Source organism: Clarias gariepinus, chromosome 24, assembly GCF_024256425.1.
Source record: "Clarias gariepinus isolate MV-2021 ecotype Netherlands chromosome 24, CGAR_prim_01v2, whole genome shotgun sequence".
Classification (NCBI taxonomy): domain Eukaryota; kingdom Metazoa; phylum Chordata; class Actinopteri; order Siluriformes; family Clariidae; genus Clarias; species Clarias gariepinus.
This window is the reverse complement of record NC_071123.1, coordinates 2761307-2780001: the sequence shown is the minus strand read 5'-3', so window position 1 is coordinate 2780001 and position 18695 is coordinate 2761307. Positions and strand designations below refer to the sequence as shown.

The 18695-nt window shown below is 39.8% G+C and overlaps 1 protein-coding gene across 2 annotated transcripts in view; it reads right to left on the bottom strand.

Moving 5' to 3' along the window:
• Positions 1–18695, bottom strand: part of LOC128511888 (astrotactin-2-like) — a 434725-nt gene that overhangs the window by 76844 nt on the left and 339186 nt on the right. For both annotated transcript variants that reach the window (XM_053484912.1, XM_053484914.1), the window contains exons 14-16: positions 7666–7790; positions 6433–6537; positions 2768–2947 (exon numbers count right to left, since the gene is read on the bottom strand). In XM_053484912.1, the coding sequence (XP_053340887.1) occupies positions 2768–2947; positions 6433–6537; positions 7666–7790 (410 nt within the window). The remainder of the gene's footprint in view (positions 1–2767; positions 2948–6432; positions 6538–7665; positions 7791–18695) is intronic.

Sequence of the window (18695 nt, the reverse complement as noted above, 5' to 3'; positions counted from 1 at the left end):
GACAACCTGGTGATTCCTGTCCCTAGTGTTAACATTGCTTTCTTTTTCCTTGTCAGGTTTTGGCGGGCCTGTTAACCAACCCTCATACCCACCCCACCCCCCATTAAAAAAAAGGACAATATAAACCGCCATATATACAATCCTTCAGCATTCAAGTGTCCTTCTTTTAAAACACGGCCTGTTCACGAGCTGGAACGATTTCCAGGAATTGGGTCTCAATTGAAATAACGATACTGGAAGTACTTATATGCACTTGCCGGTTTCTGTAGTATTTTATGGATTTAAGACAGTAATTGTTAAAAAAAAAACATCATCATCCAGACTCCTGTTTTAAATGACAATATTGAACGTGTGTAGCTTTTTGTAACGTTTTAAAATCTTTTAAATTAAATGGAAAGCGCAGCCCTGGTTTAAACAATAAACTCTGGAGTGAGTTTAGTTATTTAATTTCCGAGTGACGAACTTCTTTGAAGTTTATGCGCCAATAAAAAAACTCAGCATTATTTAAATTTGTTATAATGGTTATAAAATTGTAACAATAGATGGAATGCTAGGTATAAATGAGGTTGTTGATTGAAAATCATGAATATGTATTTAAGGACAGTTTTTTTTTTTTTTTTAAATGCTAAAATGGGTCATCGTAGCACACTTTGGAAAGCACTTAAGTTTTATATGCAGAACAGAAATCCTACACATAAATACCTCCCTAATGTAGTGCAGAGGGTAATTATTGTATTTTGTTCGTACACCATGTTGACAATACATGAAAATCGAGTCATGCTGATTTAAAATCAGGTCGTGTTCAAACAGCAGCTTTTAGGCTTCAATTAACGAATTGGCATAAAACCCCACCCCACCCCCCCAAAAAAAGAAATTTAATAAATTTAAAAAATAACAGGGTGCTGTAAAAACACATCTCGGTCCTTGACACTACAACATGACAGCGTGTTCTCGTTTAGACGTTGTGAAATAAATTTCTCTGATTCTTTGTTTGTGGGATTCTTTGTTCATGTTCAGTTGTGTGCAATAAATGCAGTAAGACGTTTGTGAAGCTTTTGGCGTTATTTTGTTTTCTCTTTGTATCGAGCAGAAACTGTTTGCATTTCCATGCAAATTTCACTACATTCTGGAAAAAAAAAACTATCATAAACAACACACAGTCATTTATATTTTCAGAACTTGAGTTACGTTTTTACTGTTGACTCAAACAAGAGCTAAATTAGTTTCTTCCTAAGTTCTAGAAATCTCAGAAACTTTGCCATCTTGTGTTTTTTGTTTTGTTTTTTTTTTTAAAAAAAAAGTGTTTGTGTCTATACAGAGTCGGCCGAAAAATGCATACACACTTCAGGAAAAGAAAACTATATATTACTTTAATATTAATATTATCATATCTATACTATAGGAATAAATGTAGTATTAAAATATTTATACAAGTTTTACTTTTCCTGAAGTGTGTATATTTTGTTCCCCCTGAGAAGTGGTATCTTGGCATATGCCTTAACAATTGTTGCCTTAAAAACTAAAATTTTGCCATAAGAAGTGGAAAGCCAAGCAAAGCATGTTTAAGAATTTTTTTTTTCATGTGCAAGATTTAGTGAAGACATAGCACCATGGGTCCCAAGAATGTTAGCACATACGATAGAAAAAAAAAAACGGAGCCACTTTTAGTTTCTATACAAATACACACACTTTTTTGTTCTTGAGTAGGGTGTTTAAAATTCTGGTTGAGTTTTTGCTTTTTTAGAGAAATAAAGGATTGTGTAATGCTATAAAAAGCTTTACAGCAGCTGGAAGAGTTAATTGACTTACTGTAGTGTAGTTTATTTTTATATTTTAATGGGTTATAAATCTAAAAAAAAAAAAGGAAAAGCACCTTGGCTAGAAGGTAGTTACCTCCTGACAACAATTGCATTACAAATCCAGTGCAACGTACAACCTGCAACACTGCAGAGCTAAAAACAGTCCTGCTTGAATGCAGGAACCCATGTAAAAAAAATTAACCTCCAGATTTCTAATACAAAACTACTGTAACTTCTGATGTAACAATCTCTAGTAGGAAGTGTCGTGGTGTTACAGGAAAACAATTCACATCGGGTTAATTTGTAAACCTGGTTTATATTTCATGCATGATTGTGTGTATGCATGCAGAAGTGCAGGTGCAATTATTATTCACACACACTTTGTACAGTACACCCAGAATTTTTTTTTTAAACAGCCTCCACTAGGTGGAGTGCCTGAGCCCAAACATCTCTGTCTGTCTTCTTCCGAGTCGAGCTGTAAGAAAATGTATTTACAGCCAGGTTAAACACCAAAAACAGACTTTGTTTCTCTTAAAATTTTATTCTGTCGTCATGGTCTGAATCTCAAATTCCAAACTCTGGTTCTTAGTCGAGATTCGAAAGCATTTATAAGCTTAGAGATCAGGAAAATTGTACACAAATCAGACCTTTAGTGACATTCCACATATTAATTTAAAGTCAATTAAAAGTCAAGATCTTATTTAGACACACCTATAATATATTTAGACTAATTTTCAGATTTTCCGAATTCATTATATGCATAAAGTTCCACTACTTGTACCCTTTAGTTTCAGAACGAACACTACGGAAGGAGCTTCTTTAGTTGAGCCGCATGCTAAAAAGTTGTTTTTTTAAAGAAAGAAAACAAAGTGATTATTATTTTTTTTTTTTACTTCTTCAAGGCATTTAAACAAATGCACAGGAATTTAAAATCAAAGAAATATTCTTATCTTCATCCCTGTACTCACCTTTCTGATACTGGAACCAGAGCTGCTGCTGCACCTTCTTGCTGGGGAAGTAGATGTTACAGCTGAGCTCGGAGCCATACAGGGCTTCGGAGACGTAATGGCTGCCGTACTGCTGGATGAAGGACAGGAGCTCGTCACGTGTGCTGTCTGCTGTCAGAGATTTCAGAACCTTGGAGAACCCTGAAGGGACGGGGAATATATTGAAGAATAGGAAGCAGAAGTTTGGTGAAGGTTGCTGAACAAAAATATACAGGAGATCTATTCATTAGGGGTTGTTTATACTGTAGTTTAAATTATTTATTGTATTTATTTTTTAATTAATCATCAATTAAGTGAATTGACCACCCACCTAGACTTTCCAATGAATAAACTATTGAATGATTGAGTATATAAAATAAATCCATTAAAATGTGTGTGTAAATACAGTATGTAATGTAATACACACACACATGCAATCAGTTGTAACATTATGATCACCTGCCTACTATGTTTAGGTCTGCCCTTTTGATGCCCTGTGTGTTCTGACCTCTTTCTATGGAGAACTTGGATCGGACTACACGGGCCAGCCTTCACTCTCCAGACGCATTGGTAAGCCTTGGCCACCCATGACCCTGTCGCTGGTTCACCGGTTTTCCTTCCTTGGATCACTTTTGGTATGACCTCACCACTGAAGACCAGGAGCTGCAGTTTTGGAGTTGCTCTAACCCAGTCGTCGAGCCATTACAATTTGCCCCCTATCACAGTGGCTACAGTTACAATATCTGATTACAATGGTGGCTTGAAGTGGGTGGGATATATTAAACAGCAAGTAAACCTTTTTCCTGAGGTTGATGTGTTGGAACCCCAAAAAAAGACCAAGTGTAAGTATTTGAACGACTTTGACAAGGGCCAAATGTCTGATGTTCCTGATCTGCAGTGGTCAGGACATACCAGAAGTGGTCCAAGGAAGGAAAACAAGGCTCACTGATGCTCATGGAGTAAAGGCTGGCCCTTGTCTGATCCAATATGAACACCAGTGTAGCTTAAATTGAGGAAAAGGTTGATGCTGGTTTTAATAGAAAGGAATCAGAACACACAGCACCATCTCTGTTTTGGTGGCAACAGGGAGGACCTACTCAATATTAGGCAGGTAGTCATGTTATGGATAATATATATATTTATAAGAAGAACTCTAATAAGTCAGATGAGTGTGTTTGCCCTATTAGTTACTTTATTTATTTATTTTAACCCAATAGTTATATTAATAACTGAATGAATAAGTAATAAAGGAATAAGTATCTAATTAAGGTTAGTGTTGACGTCTTGTGTCTTTCGCCCCTGTGGAAAGAGGGAGGTTTCTGAAATGGAAGTCACCTGTTCATTATGGAAACACTGTAACACCCGCATTAATATTTCACGGGAAGTCCTCTGGGGACTGGATGCGAAGTGTGCCAAGACTGTGTACAAACTCTCAGAGATCTCCCACATCCTCAAAGCCCAGGTTTAAAACCGAGGTTGTGTGTGTTTAACTTTTATCATGTGCTGTCAATCAAAAATAGCCCTTGGTTAGACAGAGTTTGTAGGCAAGTATAAAGTGAGAGATTAAATACTACATGAGACCCCGGATCGATGAGCTTTGATTTGCAAGAGCACTGCTTTCCCACATGACTGTAAAGAAAAAACAGAAAGTACGGAAAGAAGTGAAGTCGTGAAATACACTTCTCTAGGAAGGGGAAACTTGAGGCGCCAGTGTTTCAATTTCTAAGAGTTCCAGTTCCAGTTAATCCCAATGGTGATGGAGTGATGGAGTTCAGTCAGGGCTCTATGCAGGATACTTGAGCTCTTCCACTTCAACCCTAACACATCATGTCTTAATGGAGCTGGCTTTGTGGATCTCAAAAGAGCATTGCTATTCTGGATAAGGGTACCTCCAGTGAAGGGAAACTGGTTAATGCTGGTTAATTCTTAAATTATGCCCTCGCCACACTTAAAGCATGTTCAAACCAGCTTGTTTCACTTAGCAGTTTGCTCAACCCTACATACAGCAAGGAAATTCTGTCTTTTAGCTTATGCACAAGTCGTTTAAGTCAAACCAGGACTTTTGATTGTGCAGAATGACAAAACAAAATGAGTAAATGAGTGAAAACTCTCTTTATTGGTCTTTATAATCCCCTGCTACACTAATGCACTTATCCCAGTGTTTTACTAGTGCTTGGACACCATCAAGGTAGAAAATCTTCTCAGTACGTTGGAACCATGTCGGACTGCCTGCTTCACTTCTGAAAAACTGGCCTCCCAGGAACTCCGAACATGTGGAAATGGCCTGGAGTGAGGTCAGGACTGTAGGGAAGATGTGGCAATAACTCCCAGTGAACTTCCTGTAACGTGCAAGTGGTTTTGACAGATGCGTCTCTTCCGTAAGTTGGCGACAAGTTATCCGTCTTTGTTTAAGAATCACGCTGAATGTTCACGGCAATGACTGTGGTGGACTAAGAGTCTCGTCACCATACTGTGCTTGAAGTCTTCTGTAAATTTCAATTGCTTTTATGCCTTCATTCACCAGAGACGTCATCACAAGACTTGAACAACCCCTGTTAAAACTCCAATATGAGAAATAAATGAGAAAGCGTACAAAATGTTATGAGAAAGTCATTCTAAAAAATGTTTGTAGAATAGTACAAACAGCAGTATTTGTTTTTTAGTTTTCTGTTTTTGTTAGATAGACATACAGATACTGTAGATAGAATATAGATTTTTAAATCCTTGATATTTTAACACTAGCTTATCACACTGTGAACATTTCGCACCATGAACCCTCCTTCTTGACAACCTTCTCTGAATGTTAATGTTTCCCCAGCAAAGCCCTGTGGACATTATAACGATATCTGTCCATAAAATAATATTTCATCTCCCTGTAGATGACATTATACCCGGCACTGATGCGGTGATGCAGTCTAGGATCCTCACGACGCTCCTCAGGACGTGAATAATCTTCCTGTATTTTGTGTCGGCCCCTCGGAGCCCAATTGTCTAAAACAGTCTTGGAGTTTGTCAGAGAACAAAGTGGCCTCCTTGGCTGCTCACGTCTAAGTGCTTGAGCTGCTCTGGTGGGAAAAGCTTTCGATATTTTGATCTGCAATGAGGAATTCTTTAAGCCAGACATGGGCTGATACAAGCTCAACTTTTGTAAAATGTCATACAGCATGGTATATAAATGTGCGGTAACAGGAAGGGTTATATTATTATATTAAAGGTCCCATAGGTTACTTTACCGTTAGCAAGTTAACTCAGGTCTCAGAGTGTGTGTCTGTTTGTGAGTATGTGTGTTAATGATCCACATGATATAGCACTCAAACTCTCTGTTTCACAAGAGCGAGAGAAAGATAATCTGGTGATGGAATATATGTTTATTGATGCTGTAATGTAAATGAGAAAAGGAACGAGCATGTTTTGAGGATTTTCTACAACATCCATAAATTAACCATTTTTAGTGTTGAAGAATTCCTGTAGTATAACTGTAATCATACACTTTCTTACAGTATGTTACAGCTTGGTTTCTTGATAACACCAACTCCACTTCATTCCACCATGCTGTCATTTAGTGCTAAGCTATAACATGACAACACAGCATGTTTTATTTATTACTAGATACATGGACATCAACACTCAACCATGATCTCCTGTACCTGTGGAGAGAGTGATGGCGCTGAGCTTGACCTTGTAGAGGTTGCTCCGGACTTGCCACTGTTGCACCATGGGATATCCCATCCCCTCATTGAACTGGACGTCTCCTGTGGTACAGAAAAAAAAACATTTTATTATAGCGATAAACAACGGCTGTCTGTACTGATGTGATCTACGCCATCGTCGAATAATTTAAGGAGGAGGTTGAAATCAGCAACCTATCATATATAGTATATCTTCGTTGGGTTTCTCATTTATATTCCACCAGGAATTGTTGCTGGAGAATGGTTGGTATTGATAACAACTTTATAAAATATAGTTGCAAGCAACAATTATTGGGCCCAATCACCAGTGCCATCGCCACCCTGGTGCACCACACAACCTGTGTGCCTTTTGAGCATGTTATACCTCCAGTGCCCCGCCCGTGTGCACTGCACGACCTATGTGCGTTTTGAGCACGCTAAAACCTCTTTCTAGCACGCTAACGGACGCTAATGTTACTAAATATGGCAAGAGTTTAAGGCATCCTCATGGCTGGACTCGTCTTTCTGGGGCAGGGCCCAGACTCTCAGGCATCCTAATGGCAGCAGATTCCAACCTGTCTGCCAATTCCTTGGATTTCACACACTATGGTGTCATACTGTAGGTCTTGGACCCTAAAAACCCTTAAAAGAACAAGAGAGCCCTCACACATTTATAATATCAGCACTATTAAACAGCATTAATAGAGTCATGGCGATGACGTCTTAGTCGGGTGTGATGGTGCTGAAGAAGAACGCACAATCACTAACCTCACATGAAGGAGGAAAATACAGCAACAACCAACCAGCACTCCTAAACATTCCAGGATCAGAATATTAAATATGTTTCAGGGTGACGTTTTCCTGCAAGATTTCCTTCCAAAAAGGTTTTAAGTAGAAGCTGCTTAAAGAGCTAGAACTAACCAAAAGAACCCATCAGGAACCAGTCTCTCTAACAGTGTTGTTCTGTTTGTTTTAGTCTTATGCTTAGTCTTAGCCAATGTTTTGCATTGGTTGTTTTTGTTCTTTTGAAGATTACAAAGAATAATTAATAATAATACAAAAAAACAGAGCAGAAGATAAGAGGAAAAAAAAGAAGAAGGGAACTCTTTTTTATGAGATAGGGTCATGAGAAGGTGAGATTTGAAGTGTGTGTGGACATGTGTCACTTTTCATTTATCTGTGTGTTTGTGTATGTGTGTGTGTGTAACAGACCCGTGAGGAGCTGCAGGTTAGGTAGAGGTTCGGACAGCACTCCTCTACACTGCTCCTCCACCGGCAGAGGGATGACCATCAGTCCATCAGCCAGCTGAGGAAAGTCCTTAATGAAGTTGTTGTCTCTGTACGAGAGGACGAGATAAAGTGCGGACGTTAACCTTCACCTTCCTTTCAGGTCAAAAAATAAATAATAGAAAACGGCCTAAAGTTGAACTCAACTGCCTGGTTTTTATGTTTTATAATGTGACACTGCAGGTGAGAGAGAAAGAAATAAAAAAAATGACTCCAATAACCATCAAAGGAATGTAGACCTGAACATGGAAAATAAATAAATAAACAAACAAATACATAAAGTAGTCCACGACATGGATTTACTTTTATAACAGAAATTATTGCCAAAAATTAACGTTTCTTATGCTCTTCTACAATAATTTTTCTTTATTTGACTTTTTCATGTTACTATGAGATACGAGAAACACAAATGCTTTATATACATCTCTCTTTCTCTCTCTCTCTCTATCTCTCTCTCTCTCTCTCAGAACCTTGAGGCTTCAAGCTCATCTCTTCATGGATGCATCCCAATCTCACTCCCTCACTGCCCTTCGAGGTTGGACCGCTCTTTACTCAGGGCTCCTTTCCCATCAAATCTGTCAAGGCCACCTCACTGAACCAGCATGCTGTTCAGTCACACACAAACACTCGTGCACACACTCACACACCCACACACCCATGCACACACACACACACACACACATCTCATCTTGTGTGGTCAGAAAAACCACAAACACGAGCAGATGGCGTCATGTGCAAACGTTACAGGGATCCTGATTGGATAAATAGTCTACTAATCTAATAATTAATAAATAAACAAACAAACAAACAAACAAATAAAGACTACATATTTATTAATTCCATCAGCATTCACGGGTTTACACATTTAACACCGGCGTGCTGTGTTTATTAAAGCAGGCTGTTGTTTCTGGCTTGCCTGCATGTGAGAGACATGGTGGCCACAATTTGCTCTCTGGAGAGTCTGGAACAATTGCGGTGATTCGGCCAAAAAACGTGCAGATTGCAATCAAGCAATAACTGGCCTCCACATAGTGTTTCTGCCTATAAACAAATCGAGGTCGATAATATTTATATATTTACACCACTTGGCAGACGCTCTTATCCAGGGGGATTCATTCCCGTGACACATCTGAGCAGTTAATGACCTTTACTCAAGGAGCCAACTGTGGCCGGTTGGTGGTGGTGGGGTTTGAACGCAAGATCTTCTGACTGGTAGTCCAGCATTTTAATCCGGTGACTTAGGCCTTGTTCACACAGGCTTTAAAATCGAGCGTTTTTCTGGCGTTCGTAGCATCCGGTGAGCGCGGATCAAGCGCAGAGGGTTTCCTACACGTAGAAGTCAATGAGAGTGTTCACACAGGCTTTGGTGACGTTCGATTGTCCGGCTGTGCGTTTATATAACGTCAACAAATTGTTGCATGCAGCTTTTTCTTGCCGTTCAAATCCCAACGAACGCAAGGAAAACGCTTCTAGTGCCTCATTTTATGCTTTCTTAAAAATCTATGAATGACTTGTCACCAACTGCACAGACAATTATTCATGAACACCACTTGCACATTACAGGGACTCGGCTGGGAGTTATTACCACGTCCCTCATACAGTCCTGACCTCGCTCCAAGACATTTCCACATGTTTGGGCTGTTAAAAGAGTTCCTAGGAGGCCGAGGTTTCGGACGTGATGCAAATAGACTAATTGAAAAGACTTTCTACCTTATTGGTATTGACACTGGGATAAGTGCATTAGTGTAGTAGGGGATTATATAGAGACATAAAGGGCATTTTTAAGTCTCAGAACTGTGCTATTCTGGATAATCAAGGACTTGAACAAACCGAGAATGAGATCTACATGTATTTTGCATGGAGGCTAGCGACTAACATTAAGCTAGTTCATATGCTAGCAAATGTGAGAAGGTTGTGGATTGCTAGTTAGCCTGTTGGCAAATGTTTTTCCACATCTCCGTAGTTCCTTGGTGAAAGTGTAGAGTTCACGAATTTACCTTTCAGGAACTTTTTCCTTTAGGAATCTTTTTGGATTCAGACTAAAGCTGCACTTCAAATTTCGACAAAGAATTTCTTCAGATAAGCAGTTTCAAGAATCGCAATACTTTCACCGCGTTTTCCTAAAAGCCAGGACTATTTGTGGCGCTCAAATGAAACTTCTTGACCCTCAGCTCTGTACGCCCACTGTGTTCTGAAATGCTGAATTACTTCTAACCCAAGTGTGAAAATACAAAGAAAAATTCAAAGCAAAAAAAGCAATGTAAGCAATTCCTTCAATTCTTACTGTTATTTAGAATCAGACTTGAATGTTAACTCTCTCTCTCTCTCTCTCTCTCTCTCTCGCTCTCTCTCCATCCTCTCCATTCATCCTCTCCGACGTTCAGTGGAAGAAAGCAAAAACCACAAGAACCTGTTAGAAGCAATCAGAAGCTGCTTTAGTGCAAAATCGTAGAGGAAAATTACAGAAAAGTAGCAGAGCGAGAGAGAGATAGAGAGAGCACTGTAAAGAGATTACTCGGCTGTGCTTGCAGAAACATATCGATTGCCAAATTTAATCAGGCCGCGTCTGGCCAGGCTGGGAGGCCGCGAATGCTGACGAGTTCTCCAGAACCCGGCTCTGACTGTATGGATTTTTCTCCCACATAAGAATTTGTCCTTGTCGCTGAGCGTGAGCTCGTTAACGATTCCTCACTTTAGCCTGTTCTCCATCTCGGAACGAGGCCTTGACGGAGTGGCTAGGGTACGAGCAAACCTTGGCGTTCATCAGCACTTCACACGCTCTGTCTTCAATACAGAAGACGAAGCAATCTGCGTTTCTCTGGACTGCTCCCAGGAGGCGCCCTAACGCTGGATGATGTTGGCACATGGTGTGATAGAACACACCACTGGAAGAACTTTGTTTATAAAAGTTAGAATGACTTAGACTCTACAACAAATGATGCTCCAGATGTAACCTCATGACAGAAGAACATCGACATAATAAAAGGAACGCTTGAAATCATTTCGCGTGACATCCTTTAATTTAACAACAAAATCTCAAAATCAAAATCCCACCTAAAGAACGGGACGAATACAACAGCTTCCCAAACACACACAGTGTGTATCTCATGTCTCTCGTACTTGACGTCTCTTGAGCGTTGTAGCGTTATCGCTAGTTTTCTTGCTAAAATGTTAAGCTGATGTGTATCATGACTACCAAAAGCCACACAACTCAGTGCTAGGGAGAACAACAGCAAGAAAGAAAGACGTCTCAACTTGGAAGCCAAACAAAACGTTATAAAATGATGCAAAGATGGAAAATCAGTGAATGGTACAGTAGCACATGATTTGAGTGTTGGTAAGTATCAACATTACTCTACAGTACCGTAGTATAGTACAGTGCACAAGGTCCAAAGACTGGTTTCACAGAACGGATCTCCGGTCTTTTTCGGCTTTTTTTTTTTTCATATTTTGATTTACTATTTTTGTAAACCACAGTCGTCTAGTATTTTTTTCTTGACTTTTGTGTGCCTTGTTTAAAAAAAGCACTATACTGTACGTTATGTGTTTCATCCTCAGTATGCTAGCCGACCAGCATGAGACCCACTTACAGTAGATCCTTGGCTCAGTTACAGAAAGGGAAAAAGTATCAATATATATTAAATACGTTCAGCTGGAATGAGCATTACATGGATGTGTTTCAGTTGGAAGATAAATTCATATTGTTTTTTTGTTGAAGTCATTTCTTCAACATTACCCCAACGTCATGTAGTCGAATTTGCACTGATGTCTGTAATGTTTCCGTAATGGAACACCATGTATACATTACAGCACAGTGAACTTCTTGCCTTTATGTATCTAGTTTTGTCAGGATGCTGGGACTGGTGGAGTATTCACTGCTCCTGTGGCAGAGAGACTCTAGAGCCTTGCTCAAGGGCCCGACAGAAGCAGCCCAGACACCCAGCCAGACACAATAATAAAGAAAGTTGCTCCAAAATCTCGTCCTGAACAAGGTCTGTAAATACCGCCTTCATCCAGTGAAATCACTAGAAATGTACAGGATTAAATATTCATCCGTAAGCTGTGTTGAAGAATGCAAAATACCAAAAAAGCATCTATTTATTTATCTTAGGATTTTCAGATTAGACATCTCATAAAGTACAGTAGTAAAAAAAAATAAAATAAAAAAAAACCCTGCTAAAGGCTAACAGCTAATGCATGCAGAAGATGTTTATTCTTAAGTCTTCAATGCGATTACCAGTTATTTAAAATGTCGTCGCTGGTCTTTAAACATGTCACATATTTCTATTACAGTTGGTAAAAACACACGTTTCAAACAGTTACAATTGTCGCAGTGAAGTTTTTTCCCATAACAGCATCTGCAACATGTTTTATTTCACTTACGCTGCAGCAATTTCAACATAATTACAGAGTTTAATTAATTACTTAATTAAAAAACTAACAAACAAACAATGTTTTATAGTTATGTTAAACATCATGTGGATGATCGTCCTGGAGACTCCTTCAGTAAAACGTTTTATGTCATCGTATCAATATCTCTACATTATTCGATCAGATAACGTGACTCGTCAGGCGTCAGTTAGATCTGAGAATCAAACCGCTCTATGGTGTAAAGTTTAAAACGTCACCCTGGCTAAGTATTTAGGAAAAGTATACATGGTTCAAATTTGACTATTTTATTATCGTGTTTGTAAATGAATTTAAATAAAAGCCATATCCTGAAATATACAAATTGTTCAACATCGTGGAAACATTGTGTTTACAGAAACATCTCTTGCTAGTGAATTATGGATGATGAGGCTTTAGCTATGACACCCGTTGCACCAACTGTCACTCAAGCATCATGTTCTTTATTTTATTTATTTTTGTCTACATCTAAGCTGCCCGTCGTTTTCATCTCCCACAATCTCCTGCAGGTTGTCTGTGTGATCTCAGGGTTTACCATCATGTCTACTTAGTCTTGCCTGAGGATTTACATCCCTCCCTTGGAGCACGGCCTGTTCACAACGCTTCGGGAAAACGAACCCCGGCATGCGTCGGCTTTGTTTGGGGAAATAAATAAAGATGGCAAATTTAAAAAAAATAAATAAATAAATAAACAAATAAACAAAAAACTGAAGCGGATTGATGTGAGAGTCTGGTTGAGATGCTGTCAACTACAAGCCAATCACTGGGAATTTTACAGGAAGTCTACCGTGTGTGTGTGTGTGTGTGTGTGTGTGTGTGTGTTTCTGTGTTTATCCATGTTTCATTCAGGACTCTTGAGTCTTCATTATCTTCTTTGTCTCAGCCAGCTGAACAGTCCAGACACTCAAAATCCAACGCCGGATAGAACTTGCTGGAAAACAACTGTCTGATACGACAGATTAATCCACGGTTCAGTCGAACAGCGGTCCGAACATGAAGCCGCGCATACTGTAAGCAAACAGTCAAAGTACACACACTCTCCAGCTCCGCGGAGCTTCTGTCGCTCTATAGACCTTTGAAAGTAATATGTTTACTGAATATACAGCACACACACACACACACACACACACACACACACACACACACACACACACACACAGGGGTATCCTTCTCCTTCTTATTTGCTCATCCCTCACAACTCTGACTTTTTTCATCACACACACACTGACCTAATGGACTCTCTCTTTCTCTCTCTCTCTCTTTCTCTATCACACACACACACACACACAGACACACACTCAGCAAGTGGAAGGATTTAATGAGTCTCCCAATTAAACCTGTCAACACCTCTCCCCATCTCTCTCTCTCTCTCTCTCTCTCTCATATTACATCCCTCCCTTTCTCGACCTTACAGTCTGTAATTAGAGAACCATGGACGTTAATATCCTGCTCTATCTCTCTCTCCCCCCAACACACACACAAACACACACACATACTATCTTTCTTTCTCTCTCTTTCTTTTTCTCTCGCACTCTTTCCTTAATTTCCCTTTATTTGTTATTCCTTTATAATTATTAATAAATATTGATCAAAGCTACTGTGTAGTAAACAGTCATGCTTTTTTAAACACTAATATTAATTTAGATGTCTTTTAGTTTTTTAGTATTTCCATATTGTTTCTGGTACATTAAATTGTAATTGGAGTAATAAAAAATTATACAACAATTAATAATTACAATGAAAAACAATGTGTTTAATTAATATCAAGTGATTAATGAAAGTGGTTAAACACCGCAAATAATAATAATAATAATAATAATAATAATAATAATAATATGCTAATCAAACACTGACAATAAGTGAACCCTGAAAACCTGAGCTGCTCTTGACTCTTAGACATATGAAAGTGTGTTGTTTGTTCCTCGTTCTCTCAGAAGAGGGCGCTCTCTCTCTACACTGGACAGCAAAAACGCTCCAGTTGACTTCCAGCTCAGAAGTGAGCGATCATCCAGAATCTCAGTCTTTATTTTTACTGTCTACAGTATATCGTACAGCATGACATATCGGTTATTTCTCTGTTATGCAAATGAGTGCAAAACTTTACACCGACTTAATTCAAGACTACAGGTATAAAACCAAGACTGATAAAATTTAAGGATAGCTTTTATAACTGTTGATTCATCATCACTATCTGCAAAAAAAAAAAAAAAAAGATAGATAAGATGTAGGAATGTAGGATACAGGTGGACTTTTGTAAAATAGTTATGCTCTCGTCTGACAACACATGGAGCCTATCCCAGGAGACTTAGGGCATGCAGGGCACACACTTACTTACACACTATGGGCAATTTGGGAATTAGCCTAATCTGCAGATTTTTGGATTGTGGGAGGAAACCAGTGTACCCGGAGGAAACCCTGCAAACTTCATGCACACAGAGACGGAAATCGAGCGGGAATCGAGCAAGGCGAGAGTCCTAACCATTACATGACCATGCTGCCATGATTAATTTAGCACATGTAAATAAATTGCCTAGTGCTAAGTAAAAACCTTTAAGTGCCATAACCTGTGCCTTGTACCCTGTGATGGGTTGGGTTGTACCCTGCCTTGTACCCTGTGATGGGTTGGGTTGTGCCCTGTGATGGGTTGGGTTGTACCCTGCCTTGTACCCTGTGATGGGTTGGGTTGTACCCTGCCTTGTACCCTGTGATGGGTTGGGTTGTACCCTGCCTTGTACCCTGTGATGGGTTGGGTTGTTCCCTGCCTTGTACCCTGTGATGGGTTGGGTTGTGCCCTGTGATGGGTTGGGTTGTACCCTGCCTTGTACCCTGTGATGGGTTGGGTTGTGCCCTGTGATGGGTTGGGTTGTACCCTGCCTTGTACCCTGTGATGGGTTGGGTTGTGCCCTGTGATGGGTTGGGTTGTACCCTGCCTTGTACCCTGTGATGGGTTGGGTTGTGCCCTGTGATGGGTTGGGTTGTACCCTGCCTTGTACCCTGTGATGGGTGGGGTGTACCCTGTGATGGGTGGGGTGTACCCTGCCTTGTACCCTGTGATGGGTGGGGTGTACCCTGTGATGGGTGGGGTGTGCCCTGTGATGGGTTGGGTTGTGCTCTGTGATGGGTTGGGTTGTACCCTGCCTTGTACCCTGTGATGGGTTGGGTTGTGCCCTGTGATGGGTTGGGTTGTACCCTGCCTTGTACCCTGTGATGGGTTGGGTTGTGCCCTGTGATGGGTTGGGTTGTACCCTGCCTTGTACCCTGTGATGGGTTGGGTTGTGCCCTGTGATGGGTTGGGTTGTACCCTGCCTTGTACCCTGTGATGGGTGGGGTGTACCCTGTGATGGGTGGGGTGTGCCCTGTGATGGGTTGGGTTGTACCCTGCCTTGTACCCTGTGATGGGTTGGGTTGTGCCCTGTGATGGGTTGGGTTGTACCCTGCCTTGTACCCTGTGATGGGTTGGGTTGTGCCCTGTGATGGGTTGGGTTGTACCCTGCCTTGTACCCTGTGATGGGTGGGGTGTACCCTGTGATGGGTGGGGTGTGCCCTGTGATGGGTTGGGTTGTACCCTGCCTTGTACCCTGTGATGGGTTGGGTTGTACCCTGCCTTGTACCCTGTGATGGGTTGGGTTGTACCCTGCCTTGTGCCTTGTTCCCTTTGACCCCATACAGGATCCAATCTACAGTACAGCAGAACCCTGGTGCATTTTTTTTTGTCCACTTAATTTCCTTCTTCAAAAATCCATTTATTTTACTGCTGTTGTTTCACAGTAGTTAATATCCTAGAGACTAGAACTAGCTCAGATTGAGATAGGACTACGTCTTAAAAAGGCTGATAAAATCTAAATACAATATGAGTCAAGATTGAGACTGAAAATCATTCAATCAAAATGTAGAGCTTCAACTCGCTGGCTTCATTCGTACATCGCAACAACAAAAAAAAGACTAGGCTGTTTTCCAGGATAATTCATTATTTCTTGGCAAACTTTGGGCATGAGAAAATAAAAGGCAAAATGAACATTATTTTTACAAACTCTCAGTCGATGCCCGACACTGAGACAAATCCAAATGAAAATGGAATTAAGTAAAAATATCGACAGAATAGCGATAGCAGTTTAAGACTTCCATCTAGAATTGAACTTGTATGTAATGTGTGAACTATAAAGTCTTATTACTGTATGATGGATGGAATGTGATGCAACTTCTCATGAGCTATAATAATAGTTTATCATCAATAGTAAAACATATACTGCTATTATCTATCTATTTCTTTTTCACCTGACACAAAACGTGTGTGCTCTACAAATTGCTCTACAAAGCACGAGGAATTCAATGGCATCTGCTGAAGTCTTCGAACTGTTTCCCAAACAGAGAATAGATTAAGTGCACAGTACGTAAGTGCAGCTACTTGTTATAACTTCAAATATGCTTTCAGAAAGCAGACAATGACTTGTGTATTCCTTGTGTTGAAACTTAGAACCCAGTTTCCTCCCACAGAATCTTACAAAAGCTGAGAATGTTAATTTGTCTTGTCACTTTTCAGGGCTATGACATCCTGGTCATGCCCGATGTGCTCGGCGTATTAGCATGGTGTAAAAAAAAAAATGTTTGCTTACACATGCCTGGAAACTTGCTTCTGGGAATCAGTCCTGCACTTGGCTGGGTCGTTTTACAGAAATGAGGTCTTGCTGTGAAGTGTTCTGCGTGTGACAGCGCTAGTATTAGGCCATGATTAGTCTGCATCATGAGCCAGAAGGAAACATTTTCCACTTAGAAAAAAAAAAGCGATAAAGCGAGTGGCAGGGAAGAGAGAGGGGGCTTTAGTGAAAGCCATGATGAAAAGATGTCATTTGGGTAATTGAAGGGCATGGAGAGGAGCAGGATGGATGGACATGTGGATGAACAAAAGGATGGGAGATTGAACGAACAGATTTGCTGATTGGATGTAAATCTTGCCTAATCGGATGACAAAGGCAAATGATTGAAGGATCTATTTGTAGTTGATAAATGGATGGACGAGTTTAACAACAGCTCAATAGGCAAAACATCAAAAGATCTATGAATGAAAACTGTAACATTTTTGTGAATAAGTGGATGGGTGGAGGATTAAGACATTGGGTGGATAAATGCAATGAGTGTTGTTTAGTGGTTGTTGAATAGAATAATAGGTGGATAAATTAATGAATGGAAGAATATATGGATGGATGGATGGATGGACGGATAAGTAAAATATTAGGTGTATGAATGCAACACCTTCTTTTATTGGAATTTCACGTGATGATGTGTATGGATGAATGGAAGGAAGGAGGAATGGATGAATAGGCTATCCACCTTATGTCATTTGAATTATAAATCTGGGTGTTGAATAGAGTGAGAATTGATAGATGGATGGATGGATGGATGGCTATGTGGGTGAATGAATGAAATGCCATGTTTAATCAGAATTAGAAATATGTGTCTGGATGAATGGAACGATAAATAGATAGATGAATGGATGGATGGATGGATGGATGGATATGTGGGTTATGTTGATATGTCAATTTGAATATATTAATACAAGGAATAATGAAAAGTGGATAAATGCAATGCCTTGTTAAATTGAAATTACAAATATGGGTGTGGATGAAGGGAATTATAGATCGATAAATGGATGAATAGAAGGATGGATGGATGGATGGATGGATGGATGGATGGATATGTGGCTGTATGAATATATTGATATACAGTATGGAATAATGTAAGGAACGGTAAATGGATGTATGTATGGAAGGATTGCTGGATCAGTGGATGGGTGGATGCATGGACAGCTTGGATGGACATATCAGTTGAGGATATGGTGACTTTTGGACAGATGGATGAATAAAATATACATTTATGATTAAAGAAGATGGATGGAAAGGTTTAATCATGGATAGGCAAAATCATTCAGTCTGTGACTGATTAAGGGATTCACGTTTTTTGTGGCTGGATGACTATATGATTGGATGGACTGTTGGGTGGATGGATGCAATGATAAATAGAATGATGAATGGAAGTCTAGATGGATGAGTGGGTATGTGAGTAGTTTTGGTGCAAAGTGGAATCAACTAGGGAGTTGGGTGAACGAATTAATTTTAGATGAAACCTTGGATTAATGCTATAAGAAATGCATGGATGGATGAATAAATGGACGGATGGATGGAAGGAAGTGTAGATGGATGTACCGGCACTGGGATCGACAGACAGAAGGATGATAGCTAGTGAAGTTAGTCAGATGATGGATGAATAACTGGATGGACAGATGGCTAGATTGCTATATGGATGCTTGGCATAATGACTGGAATATTAAATTGACGGATGACTGGCGGGATAAAACAGATGAATGAACAGGAAGATGGATGGACAGAAGAATGCAGAGTTGGGGCAGATGGATGGATCAAAGAAATGACAACTCTAACCACATTAATGTTTAGATTTGGTTTTTAATATAAACATAAAGCAATATCAAAGCTTAAAAGGTGTGTTATGTGTTATTTAACCTATAACACTTTCATTTATTAATGTCATTTTTA